Raw genomic sequence first — 14,183 nt, 5'->3', positions numbered from 1 at the left:
CTGTGGTCTGTTGTCGAGGTAGTTGATAGTCCACGCAGCTGGGTGCCGGTCAACTCCAGCCACTTCTAGCTTCCTCCATAGCAGTGATGGCTGCATTGTGTTGAAAGCACTAGAAAAGTTACAAAAAACATGATCATGAACAGTGTCTCCAATGTTTTCCAGGTATGAGAAGTATCTGTGTAGTAGTCAGATGACTTTATCACCCCCCTTTTTAGGTGGTCTAGATTTAGGCTCACCAGAGGTTTGAGGTGGTCCAGGATGACTCTCTCTATCGTCTTCATCAGGTCATGATGGTTGGTTTCCCTGGAGTGCACAGGTTGTTACACTTGTTTTAAAAGGTATAGGGGTGCAATCCATCCATGATCTAAGAAGACAGACTGTGCCAGGATCGCAGTGCTTTATATAGATCTATGTCCATCTTCAGAAACATCCGGTCTCTATTTTATGGACATTTTACAACCACCTCCTGTGGAGATAGCGGCATTATGGAAGGAGCCATTGATCCTATGGACTATGGACTTTATCAATGGTTTTTATCAACCATTGATAAAAACTGAGTTCTGTTGACTCAAACACCCTGTATGGTTATATTTCACCCAGAAGCTTCAGAGAGGAATCTGCTGAGGGTCCAAAATGGGCCGGCGCTGGAGTAGAAATGGGATAGGATGACACTCGATGGGTCCAGCTGCTGCACTCCCTCTGGCTGTTGTGCTCTGCCATATGCTGAGCTGTGTGTGTGTATGTATGTGTGAGTCATTTCAGGTCATTACTAAACAACAAGTTATATGTGAAAGTAAAGCTTTTGCTCAGATAATCAGTCATTTGTGTTAAAATACGCTGAAACTGGTAAATATACTATTCAAAAATGACACATAACAATGAAAAAAAACCTCATCTATAAGGTTCAAATGAGGTCTTGGGTTGGTCAGACTGTTTTGCTGCTGTTATTCTTGTTACACACACTCATGCAAACAGCTCTAGTGGGGAGTGTGAGGCATCGACAGCCAATCGCAGCTGAAGATTTGCACCCCACCTCCCGTGCGAGTGAAGCCAATCAGAGAGCAAAGTGGGCTGTAGTAAAGAGATCCGCTGATGGCAGATAGTCTTCCAATGCTTTCTTTGAGTGAACTTTAAAAAACTCTGTGTGAAGAAAATTGATCATTTTTAATATAATACCAAAATCCTGCCAAATGTTTGGCCTGAAAACAAACTAACTTCACAGTGAAATTAGTTTGTTTTCAGGCCAAACATTCAAAACAAGAAGCCAAAAAATCAACACAGTAAGAAATAAACCATAACACAGCCAACCAAAGCTGTAAAAACATAGAAGAACAAAAACAGAAATATCAATAAACATATAGTTTAACATATATAATTCCTTATATAACAAGTTGTACATGCTAATCACTCCACAATCTCTCAGCCGTGTCATAAAAGTTCCTGACTGGAAGGAACCAACTTATTCTGACTGCCTTCCAGATGAAACTGGATGGCAACCAGGCGGGCTCGGCACACAGAGGGATGGACTGTGGATATTAACTGTTCGTCCTTGAACCAGGGGAAAGACAAACAGGTGTTAACAGCCCCTCTGGAGGCGACCTGGGTTCATTTATCTCAACCTGTTCTGTCAAGTTTCAAGCTGACTGACTCTCAAACCCCCAAAGTGACCCCAAAACCCTGACCCAGCTGTTAAACTGAAACGTAACAGAGGCAGTATGACACACATTTCATGCAGCCAATAAGACAGAAGGAGGAGACTCTGTTATGTGTCAGATTAGAGAGTGGTTCAGCCACAGTGTTTCTTTCTTAGAGTCTATTATCGGAATTATGATATTTAAAGGCGGATGTACAATGTCTGTTTGCTTTTTTCAACTGCACATTATTATGTCATTAAAAGTGTCGACGTAAGCAGTGTGCGTTCAAATTAAAGCAGCCCTCTGACACTTCTGTGCACCTCTGATGACCGTCAGTTAAGCTCGCTCTAGTTGTTAAACAACTAGATGAAGATTTGAAACAAACTTGCATCAACACAAAGTTCATTAGGGCTTTATCATTTTACTCTTCATCATCTGAGGGGCTCAGCAGCTCAATGCTGAATGATTCGAACTTTAATCTAGAGAGTGACCAAAGTTGGTTTCATAAATACACTTATTTCCCTCTTTAACTGTTGTGTAGTTTAATTTAAAAAGAGGCACAGAGCTTGTTCTTTTATTATAAATCATTTGATTGAGAATCCTTGCATCCTTGCTTGTTTTATGGGCCGAATAAATAGTACGAACAACCCTAAAATCTGTTTGAATACATCCATTGACTGGACAGCGATCCAGCTGGGGTTGAAACATGATCTATTTAAATTCATGGTTTGAAAAAAGAAGCTCAAGGTTTGGTTCCTGACAGTCTGATCTCTATGCATAACAAGTGCACAGAGAGTTCAGATATTTCACCTCAAGAGACTTTATGTCTTTTAAGGCCAGCAAATTGACACTTTGAATTTCCTAGTATTATCTGGATTATATTATTTTGCATTAATCTATCAAATCAAATCAAATCAATTTTATTTGTATAGCCCAAAGTCACAAAGTACATTTGCCTCAGAGGGCTTTACAATCTGTACAGGGAGTGACACCCTCTGTCCTTAGACCCTCGGTTCGAGTGAGGAAAAACTTGCCCACAAAAACCCTTTTAAGTTTAAGTATAGTTCCCAGCACACATTCATCCTCTTCACGTTTCATGTTTCGTGCTGACACGTCGCCAAAACTCTGATAGCCGTTATCTTTCAGCGTAACCAGAGTGATCTTGTTAGAGTTGAAAAAAAAAATCCCTCCGCCTGGTCAGTCATTAACAAGTGTTTGGAGGCAGACCACACAAGCTCGGAGAGAAATTAGTCTTTGTCAGATAACGTTCACGTGTGCACCACACTAGCAAGTGTGGTGTCTTGAGTGTTGTTTGCATCCTGGCAGACTCTAGTCAGGCCAAAACAAACAAAGGTGTACCATCTAGAGGTCGCACACCTTTCTGCTCTCTTTGCCATCGAACAGGACAGTCGTGCCTTCTCTAGTTTCATCCAGTCCATGTCTGTTACATTTCACTGTCTCCTACCTCTGACCTCTCTCTACCTTTACACACTGGCTGTGTCCCAGTTCTGCACTACACGCTGTTCATTTCATACTTTATGCTCCACTGTTTATTCATTACTTTTTTTTACTTATTCTTAACTATTTTACCTAATAATGAAACTTAAACTATTAATCCATTACTTTTAGGTTACTGCTTTGACTTCTCTAGTTGCTAGATAGTTTCCTAGTATGAATGAAACAGTTTATCTGGGGTAGGCTGGGTGGGTATTTATAAGAGTTCTGAGCTTGAGTAATCTTAAAATGGCTACTTAGTAATAGATACTCTTTTTTTGCCCCTCATCAGCTTATATATCACACCCAGCATGCAGCTCATGTTTATCCAGGTTTGATTCTGCTGGCCTGGGGTAAGATTAGGTCAGCTTGTTACTTAAGTTTTATTTTTTTATGTTAACGTCTGTTTCTAATTATCACCTATTCCTATTAACGACACAAACATTAAATTACTGCATGACATGTGTGAAGTCATAATGTCCTGCATGACCTGCAATTCAGCCAGAAATGTGTGTAATATATAACAATTGTTTTTTAAAATCTTATAATGTGGTTTATTCATAAAGTGAACTGTAACGGTCTTAAGAAAACATGTTACATCTACCAAAGGGCCACTAAAGTCCTGCAATTACACAAACAACAAGTAAACCGTTGTAAACGAGTACTCTGACCAGTGAAGGGTACACGCTATCTCAAAATTCAAGTCATTTCTAGACTTTCTGTAAAATGAAGAAGAAAAAAGGTCATACAGCCGCTGCTGACATTGGTTCTTTGGTTAATGTACATTGTGTTTTTTCTGGTCAAATCTGCTTTAAATGAGGCTTAAAGCAGCGAGGAAGAGAATTTTATTTGCTACTGAGATGTAGTTAAAATTCTCCTCTCATTTCATGAGGCCAGCTGAAATTAGAGCCAGATGAGAGAGAGAAAGATGCAGAGAAATGGTTTGTCCCTCTGTGCCGTTTATGCTAGAATAAAGAGAGATTTGTTTACGTCTAACTGTCTGCAGAGCTTGTACCCCATATGAAAAGGTACTAAAGTCTGTGTGTGTGACGTTGACAGTCCTATTGTTTTTCCAGGTGTAGGTTTGTGCATGCACATACAGTATGCTACAGTACGCTTTTGCACAGTCTACGCAGTCCCTGGTTGTCTACAAAAACACAGGCACATTGAGTCACCTGAAAGGCCATGAGATATCTCTGAGACACATCTTCATTATTTGATCTTCTCTCAGGAAATGGCTGGATATTTTCTGCAGTTGTGTACAGAGACAAGAGCCTCAGGCAGGTTCTTCGATGGTAAAGATTTAGACAACAGGTGAATGTCTGCTCTAAACTTAATTACCGACAGTGATGGAAAGTAACTAATTATGTAGTACTGCACTAAAGTACAAATTTGAAATACTTTTATTTTCTTTTTATGTTACTTTACACTTATACTCCACCACACAGGGAAATATTTTATGTCCGTAGGTAGAGATTGCAAAAACAAAACACAATGATTGAAAGTCCGTTACAGTTTTAAGACACTTTACTTGATTATTTCCATTTTATCCTACTCTGCTACATTGTTTGGTTAATTAGTTTATGAAATATGATGCATTGTTAAAGATGAAACAATCGGTTCTGTATAAAGGAGTTAACATTTTGCTCCAGCTCAACCAGCTAACATTAAAAATCTAAATACACCTTAATTCATCAAGACTAATAATCCAATATTCTATTATAATACATCTTGGCTGAGGTCATTTTTATAGTGAGTACTTTTACTTTTGATACTTCAAGTGCATGTTGCTGATAAAACCCTTTGAAAATATAAATTTGAATTCAGTACTTTTACATATTTCTACTTTTACTTAAGTAAAATGACACTGACTAAACATATGATCAGTTCATAGTGCATTAAGTGGTGCAAATAAGCAACAATGAAAAGCTGCACACACATTAATACCTAATAATAACCACCCAAAAATATAACGTTTACGTATTCTGCATAAAGACTCCCTTAACATTCTTTCTTCTGTACCTAAATAAATCTTTTTTATAGGCATGTCAGGTTGCTACTCCCACCATGTAAGAAGGAGCACTACCACAGGTCCTTCATTCCAACACCAGCATGACTTCAGCATGACCTTGTATACGAGATGCTGTGACAAATGAATTTCCCCCGGTGTGGAATCATTAAAGTCTATCTCTCTCTCACTTGTAATGGAGTATTTTATGTTGTGATATTGTTTCTTTTATTTGAAATAAGGATCTGAATATTTCCTCCACCACAGATTGTTACAATAACACTTCAGTAGTTTATTGCACTACTGCTGCATGAGCAATTCTATGTTTTACATCATTTGTGTTTGTCTGTAATAAAAACAAAATACACACAGGGGTGGAGGAGTATTCAATAAAAGAAGCAGTACTACATTGTAAATTCATGCATTCAGGCAGGTAGTGTGTAGCAAACACATATCCATGATTAATTATGAGCTAGAATGTGATGGCAACTTAATTAGTGGAGATAAAATGATGCGGTTCAAAAAGACTGCACCTCCAAACAGAAAATATTAGGAAGAAATCAGAAGTGTGATCTTTTCACCAAATGAGCTCTGGTTCTGTTCAAGATTCAACAAAAGTCAACAATAAATAATCATTTCACTACGAGTGAGTCTGACTCCTGTGTAGTTGAACAGCTGACTGTGTTTTAACTTCTGACACACTGGATTAGATTATTATGAATGAAGAAACATTTTTCTGCACAGAGAGGAGTTCGATTGAACTATTCTGTACTTATGGGTAGTTTAATATATAACAACTCATTATATTTCTTTATAATACATAAAAAATAAAAAGTAACTAGTAACTATAGTTGTCATATTAATGTTGTGGATTAAAAAGTACAATATTTTCCTCTGAAATAAAGTTTGAGTTTAAATTAAAGTATTAAATGGACATACAATTACTTTCAGACAGTATTTAACCACTCCAGTTTACTGTAATGTGCGTCCAAAAATTCACATGTCATTATTGTGATTCATTTCTAATCATTAACAGCATTTACTTTGTGTTCTTTCAACACTGTTGAACAAACTACACGATGTAAACAAGAGTAATTGCATCACTTTCACAGTTGACAGCAGCTACCTCTTTCTCTCTCCCTTTGTCCATAGGTTGCCTCAGCCTGGCCTGGCTCTGTCCCAGCAGACGGAGCTGTCCCACCGGTGTGACGGGGGTGAGGGTAACCCTCATTAAAGATGTTCCTGCTGCCCGCTCAAGACACATCAAGCTCTAAAGCAGAGCCGTCAAAACAGAGGCGATGACTACAAACACACACTCAGGCATCACACTGTACACAAGGGGTTAACAAGCAGTTTCCACAAACTGAAATGCCCTCCCATCATCCACTCCCCCGTGAAATGGAATGGACTGTCCCATGGATTCACATGACATGTGTGTGTGTGTGTGTGTGTGTGTGTGTGTGTGTGTGTAGGAGTGTGTGTGGAACAGGGAGTGTGTGTGCGTGCGTGTGTTTGTGTGTGTGTGTTCTCTTAGCCATATATATTGGGCCATGTGGAGTTTTGTAGGATAGACTCTGTATTGGCTGCAGGGCTGTTGGCCTCCCTTTCTTCATTTCTCTCTTAAAGAGAACCAGCAGGAATATAAAGCAGCCTTCAGATCTCTCTGGACTGCTTGTTGTTGGGAACTGAAGAACCGTTATTCCCCTGAGAGTCTCACCGAGTACCTGACCCTGTAGAAAAAATGAGTGATCTGCTGGACGATGGCTCTTTCATGTTCACGTCTGAGTCCGTAGGAGAGGGACATCCAGGTGAGTCTTCAATCAGCTTTAGCTACAGGAAGTCACGCTGAAAATTAAGTGTAAGATATTTCACAATCTATTTACACAAACCAAAAAAAATCAACAATTTATATTCAACTTTTTCTTATCTATACGCAGAGAAATTAGAACATTTTTAAACATTTCTTTTTTACTTAGTAGTATATCTCTAGTTTTTATATTGCAGAAAATCAGACATGCACATGAATAAACTCTATCCATGTGTGTCTGTATGTCAAAAATAACTCCACAGTGCTACGCATTTACTCTACAAGCATGGCTGGTATTCCATTCAGAGCAACATGTGTTTACTGCCCCTTACTCTCACTCTCACTTCTGGATGGTGTATGTGTGTATGTGTGACAGACTGGTGTAAGGTTGCACACTGAAGGAAAACGACCCAACAAATGCGATTTATAAGTCATCTTGTTGAATGCAGGCTCTGGGATACAACTGGCATGCAAAATATGGATAATCATCAAGCAATCAGTAATCATTTACAAGCCAATCGACAACTTGTCTTTCAGCTTTATCCTAATTAAAGTGAAACTTAAGTGAAATCCAATTAACAAAATGTTGGCAATAGTTAGCATTTATAAGCAGTATATACAACCATGCAATTTGCTTAGTACACTCTATAGTGTAGTTGTAAAGTGTTTATTCACCTGTGGGCACCCAGAAATGGAAGCTGGTGTAAAATTAATGACAATATTGTAAAACACAGTTGTAATAATATAAAATATGTCTTCAGAGAAGAAGTTATAATCACTGACAAGTACTAAAAATGTCTTTGTAGCTGTGTACAACAACATTATAATGAGTTATAAACCATTTATTAAATACTATATACTGCTGATAATTGCTAAATAGGATGACATTATGTCCACTCTAATGATAAAAGTTCAATATGCACACTGCTGCCTTGAAACCCCCCTCCCCACACACACATGCACCCCCGTCACTGTGTTGTAATCCTTTAACTAATATACAGTGTAACCTAACAAAGTCCCCTATGATGAATCAATACACGCGGCAGAGTAAACCAGTTACGAAGCTTCACAGAACGTGAAGTATTATGTAAAACCACATAGTTTGAAGAAATGACACAGCATTAAAGAAAAGATCTGATAAAGAGCTGTATAAAAAGTACATCTTTTCAGAGATAGCTATCATATCTCACTCCGTGGATCATCGAGTAGACATTACTTAATTAAAGTATTAAAATTACATTCATAAAAAAGAAGAAAAATCCAAACATTGGAAAACCAAAGAAGAAGTAATTAAATAAATACGTGATAATAATAATCTAAATGGCTAATTTTGGTATGAATCCAAAATTAACACTTTCAAACAGTCCTTCAAAATAGCATGCAGTGTGAGTCCTCTTAAATAAGACAAAGTTGCTGATAAAATTCATGGTGTTAAGATTTTCCGTACACTTTTGTACATTCACAGAGGCGTGTGGCCTCAGTAAAAGGCTGCACATGTTATGATTTCATAACAAACCTCGAGGGCCGGGCTGTTCCCACAGATAGTGGGATCAGAGGTGTACCTGCCGCAAAGATCTGTGCTTCTACACCTGTCTGCAGTAAACGTGGAAAAAAACATGAACTAATGATTTTATTTCTCCACATCTCTGTGTTAAAACTACATTTTGGGGTTATCAGTGTTGTGTTGAGCCAATGCAACCGCATGTTGATGTTGTTTCTGATGTAACCTGTGTGTTGCATTGCTTCAGCACGGATACAGAGAGATGAATGGAGTAGCTTGTGAAGCATTTTGCTGCTGCTGCACTCAAATCCAACTGATGCAACTAAAATCCAACACTCTTCCTGTTTGGAATATTGGCGAAATGTTTTTTAAACTTATGCAAAACCTACATTCAAATGTTTTTCCTTCAAACACAGCCTCAAAATGTCACATATCTTAAATAAACAGGCCTAAATGCTTGCTTAATGCTTTTTTGCAGACAAGATCTGTGACCAGATCAGTGATGCTGTCCTGGATGCTCACCTGAAAGAGGACCCAGATGCCAAAGTGGCCTGTGGTGAGTTTATGTCATATATTGAAACATGGAGAGAGAGAGAGTCACCTCAATATCTATAACTTGTTTTTTATGTTCTCTGAAGTCAAAGGGCAACCTGTGGTCATTGCTGAATATAAACGAACTGACCCACTGACCTGAATCTCACCTGGAAGTCATCTGCATTGTCGAGATTATTTATTGTATTTCAGTATTGACCTCTGAATATCACAAGATGTCCACATGCGACTGCAACCTTGTGAACTTGCTGATAACGGCAATCAGGCCTGTCATGTTGTTGCAGCAGCTATTTTTCCAAGTGATCAAAGTCTAAAAGTAGTCTAAAAGTTTGGAATTGTGTTGATTTTATTGACAGAGACAGTTTGTAAGACTGGCATGGTGTTGCTCTGTGGAGAGATCACATCTCGGGCCAATGTGGACTACCAGAAGGTAGTGAGGGAGGCCATCAAACACATCGGCTACGACAACTCCGACAAAGGTGAGAGAATAACATGGAAATTAACAAAAAGAGATAATGTGTGCTCTGTGTATTTCTCATTTGCTTTTTTTTCCTGTAGGTTTTGACTACAAGACGTGTAATGTGCTGGTCGCTCTGGAGCAGCAAAGTCCAGACATTGCTCAGGGGGTCCACATTGACAGACAGGAGGAGGACATTGGAGCAGGAGACCAGGTAGGACTGTTGTAACAGGACAGTGTATCTTTTGGGTCCTCATGACTCAGAGGCTGGGTGACAGTGACAGAAGGCAAATATCACAGTTTGTTTGACCCTGTAAAAGAATTGAGACAATGTTTGGTGTTTTTATTTATAAAACCTCAATCATGCAGCTAATCATTATTAATGAGGCAAGCAGCAAGCTCACATTTTACTGCTATAGCCTCTCGAGGCGGTGCTAATTAAACTAAACTGCTTTATATATAGTTTTGGTAGTTTGGTCTTGTAATCTAGGGGTCAACTTCGAAAGGTTCACTTGATAAATCTGAGGGGTGGTGAGATAATTACTGAGAGTTGTAAAATAACTTCTGCTACACAAATATGTACTTATTTTTTACATTTTAGTGAAATATTCGATCATTTTATATAAAAAGGTTTTCTCTTTAACAGTGAGTTTCAAATGTATCATGTTTTTTTTAATGTAAAATCTGTGAAGCAGCTAGAGTAACTCTAATTACTGAAGAGATGCAGTGTAGTGAAGAAGTATGAATTAACATAACATTTAAGTGCAATTACCTCAAAACAGTACTTCATATATTGTAAGTCTCACATGACATGAGCGTAACTTGCTCTATCTGAGGCCACACTGTAGTACTATGCATATCAATATTTTGCCTGTTGATGATCTTTGTCATCCTGCACAGTTTACATCTTTCTCTTTCTGCTCTGCTCTGCTCTGCAGGGTCTGATGTTCGGCTATGCCACAGATGAGACAGAGGAGTGCATGCCTCTCACCATCGTCTTAGCCCACAAACTCAACTCAAAGATGGCTGAACTCAGACGCAATGGCACCATCCCCTGGCTGCGCCCTGACTCTAAAACACAGGTGATGTTTTTGTATTGTATTACAGCACAAGTTTTTCTGTGAATTACTTTATTGTTTCTACTCTGGATGTTATCCAGAAGATTTATTTTGTTACCAGCAGACAAAAGCGGATCAACAGTGGCTGCTAAGTATTTAAGATAAAGCTCTTTGTGTAGAAATAATAGACGTTTGACTGATTTAGAGGCAGTTAGCCACTGACTGCAACTCTGTGACATTTAGGTGTCTAGCTGTGCCTTTGTGTTCCAGGTCAAATGTAGGTTATTGGAACATCTAGGTACTTAAACACAGAGCTTTAGATTTATCCCGGATTAGACTGAAACACGTTTTTACTACATCAAAGGAGTATTAATGTATTAATGAATTATCAAAGTAACTATGTAATTAACCGGTCAGAAACATCAGAAACAAAGCTCCCTAAGCTTCATAAATCATAGGTTTTTACAAATACAGCAATTGATTCAAAGTCTTAGTTGAGTGACTTCACAAGAAAACACTTTAATCATCCTGGGGGGGAAATTGGGGTCACTAGAGCAGCGGGATATAACGTTACCAACTTGTGACTTCCTGTCCCACAGGTGACAGTACACTATGAACAGAAGGATGGAGCTGTGATCCCCAAGCGAGTTCACACCATCGTGATCTCTGTGCAGCATGATGACTGCATCTCACTGGAGGACCAGAAGAGGGTGCTCAAGGAGAAGGTAGAGCCTCATGAAAACACACAATCGATGTTTTTTTTGTCAGGAAATGAAGTTTAATGTTGCATTGATTCTATCAGGTGATCAACGCTGTGGTTCCTGCTAAATATTTGGACGACAAGACCATCTACCACCTCCAGCCTAGTGGTCGCTTTGTCATCGGAGGACCCCAGGTGACCACCACACAAAAACTGCTTGTTTCATCTGATTATAAAACTTCAAAGTCACCACAAATGTTTTGCTCAACTTTCCCTCTTTTTGCCAAAAAGGGTGATGCTGGTGTGACAGGCAGGAAAATCATTGTAGACACATATGGAGGATGGGGAGCTCACGGTGGTGGAGCTTTCTCTGGGAAAGACTTCTCAAAGGTGGACCGCTCTGCTGCCTACGCCGCCCGCTGGGTGGCCAAGTCTCTGGTCAAAGCCAAACTGTGCAGGAGAGTTCTGGTTCAGGTGAGCATCCAGCTTCATTCATTCACCCTGTGATGGTTAAGGCTGTGTGTAGATGACCAGTTTGAAGCATAAACATGTGCCGATAAAAACATTTCCATCTCCCGGTCTGTGTGTGTTACAGGTGTCGTATGCTATCGGTGTGGCCCATCCTCTATCTATCTCCTTGTTCACTTACGGTTCCTCTCAGAAATCAGAGTCAGAGCTGCTGCAGATTGTCAACAAGAACTTTGATCTGCGGCCAGGAGTCATTGTCAGGTAAACATTGTAGAAGTGATTAAAGTATCTTTAGACGGATAGAAAAGAACACAGTGTGATGTGCTTGCAGTCCATTGTCACCTCTGACATTGCATTTCTTCTCTAACCTCTCCAGAGAACTGAACCTGAAGAGGCCAATCTACCAGAAGACAGCCTCATACGGCCACTTTGGCCGACCAGAGTTTTCTTGGGAGGTGCCCAAAAAGCTTGTCTTCTAAATACTCTACCCGCTCGTCCTGACTGACTCACCTGGACAAGACGCCTCTTTGTGGGCTACAACTGCTAGATAGGAAGAACTAAAGCCAAAGTTTAGGGATAAGTCAGCTTTAAAGAGGTGAGTAGATAATTATATGCAAAGGTGGTTGTAGCTGATGGACAGATAATAAGGACAACGCAGAGGTCAGATCAGTAACCAATCCTTTCCCCCATCCTTTTCTAGTCCACAGAACATCAAATCATTTTTAGAAATATATACAATCACTAGCCAAAGATCTTCCCTGGTGGCGTAAAGGAACACCAAAGCAAATGAAATACTCTGAAGATAAATACTTTGTCACCACTAGATGCTGAGTGTTTTACCTCAAAGCTGTGAATGTTCCTTTATGTAACTGGTGTGACGTACAGGAACAACCTTGGTGCTTCATTTTCAAAAGTAGCTTCTTGACAACTGCAAGTATTTCATCCATGACTTTCATATGAGTGCCAGAAGTGTAATTATAGCTCAACCAAAGGCTTGGGTTTAGAAGATCTTTTTGTTATGACTGTAAAATTCCTTGTCAAAAGTCTTATTTTGTAATAGGTGCTACAGGAAGCTGTTTGCGCTGTTACGGTCATCACTGTACAAAAGCACAGGTGCTTCTCTGTTAAATATATGTTACAATCAATCAAATGTAAAATAGCCATGCAGTCTTATGTTCAGCCCTGCTTTGTTTTAATATCAAGTTGCTTTTTTTTTTTGCTGCACAGCTCTCCCCTGTGGCTTTTATCTTTAGAGTTTTATCTTTAAATGTCTTATTTTTTACCCGCAGGCCTGCTGCTGTGACTGAGTCTATAAATGTGACTCATGTTAGCAAATAACTAGAAGTCTGAAATGATTTGATTGTGAATCAATCTGTGCTCTTTTTGCAGTGGATTACTAAGCTGCACACTCTTGAGACTAAAGCATTTCGAGGACCACTGATGTCTTAGAGTTGCCGTTATAGACCTATGTTGAATCAATCTTCTCTATGTCTTTGAGATATTAAGTAAATTTCTTACTTACTGTGAGCTTGATGATCTAAAAAAAACCAAAACATTTTGGACTAGTTACACTGCAGCTCTACACTGCAGCCCCCATGAATTTAGAGGAATAAAGGGAGTGTTTATTGAAATACTTCTCACAGGGCATTTAGGAAAGTTTAAGTCCGCTTTCGTCATCGCTTAATCACAAAGTATTTAATCGAATACTTTTTCTTCTCAAACACTTCTGATGGGATTGAGGAAGCGTGGCCAGTACTTTAAAAACTTCATGTCTGTAGTGGTTTCTAGGACTTTGTGGTGAGTGTTAACAACCCGTGCTTTCATCTACAGCCGACACCGTTTTTGTAAGAGAGGTTTTTCCTCCATTTAATGTGTTGATTTGTCTGCAGAGGAACTTGACAAATGTAAATAATTAAACAATAAACAGAATTAAAGATATGAACTGCTGTCTGGCTTTTTTATGTTATGCGGTGAATCAAACTGAAGGAACATGAAGTAAATCATGAAGCGCAACTTTTTTTAATTTTTTTATTTGTTGAACAATAAGGCATATATACACAATCATATGACTTTTCATTAAAATAGAATTTACAACCTAAACCTCTTTGGTTTTCATTATGAAAATAATACATAAGGCACATAGGGAGCATTTTGCATTTGAGAATTGAGTAACAGATTTTTGTCAGGTTCACTGGACAGAAGCTAGTTAGTTTGTCAGAATGCTCTCACTAATGGTCTACTAACGCATGAATAAATTATGTTTTGTTGCAGATATTTAACCACGTTTGTGTGAGCAGCAGAAGCATTCTCACAAGCTAACTATACGGGAATGTTGTTTATTTTTCTTTAAGCTTTACAGAGTCTTGATTAACAAAAAACTATCTAGTATATTATAACCATTGCACCTATACTACACAAAACAAATAAACATGACAAACTTATGAACATAAAACAAAGACAACAGAAGGCAGAAGCAAGCAGAGTTCATTCTGCTTCGAATCAAA

At 38.8% G+C, this 14,183-nt stretch overlaps 1 protein-coding gene across 1 annotated transcript; it reads left to right on the top strand.

The window, feature by feature from the left end:
* The first annotated feature begins 6,611 nt into the window (after positions 1-6,611).
* mat1a (methionine adenosyltransferase 1A) lies at positions 6,612-13,615 on the top strand. The gene is made up of 10 exons (XM_019274841.2): positions 6,612-6,944; positions 8,923-9,000; positions 9,353-9,475; positions 9,555-9,667; positions 10,392-10,535; positions 11,111-11,236; positions 11,314-11,406; positions 11,503-11,685; positions 11,807-11,940; positions 12,056-13,615. The coding sequence occupies exons 1-10, from the start codon at positions 6,878-6,880 to the stop codon at positions 12,156-12,158; spliced, it is 1,164 nt and encodes a 387-aa protein (XP_019130386.1). The 5' UTR covers positions 6,612-6,877; the 3' UTR covers positions 12,159-13,615.
* Positions 13,616-14,183: the final 568 nt, after the last annotated feature.

The sequence above is a fragment of the Larimichthys crocea genome, chromosome III (assembly GCF_000972845.2).
Source record: "Larimichthys crocea isolate SSNF chromosome III, L_crocea_2.0, whole genome shotgun sequence".
NCBI classification, from domain to species: Eukaryota; Metazoa; Chordata; class Actinopteri; family Sciaenidae; genus Larimichthys; species Larimichthys crocea.
Note: the sequence above shows the minus strand (reverse complement) of the source record. Positions and strands in the feature narration are given on the sequence as shown.

Excerpts from the sequence above, each read along its gene's own strand:
- mat1a (XM_019274841.2), top strand. The coding sequence starts at position 6,878 with ATGAGTGATCTGCTGGACGATGGCTCTTTCATGTTCACGTCTGAGTCC. Across the intron at positions 9,668-10,391 it reads ACATTGGAGCAGGAGACCAG|GGTCTGATGTTCGGCTATGC; the intron begins GTAGGACTGTTG and ends TCTGCTCTGCAG. Across the intron at positions 11,237-11,313 it reads AGAGGGTGCTCAAGGAGAAG|GTGATCAACGCTGTGGTTCC; the intron begins GTAGAGCCTCAT and ends TGATTCTATCAG.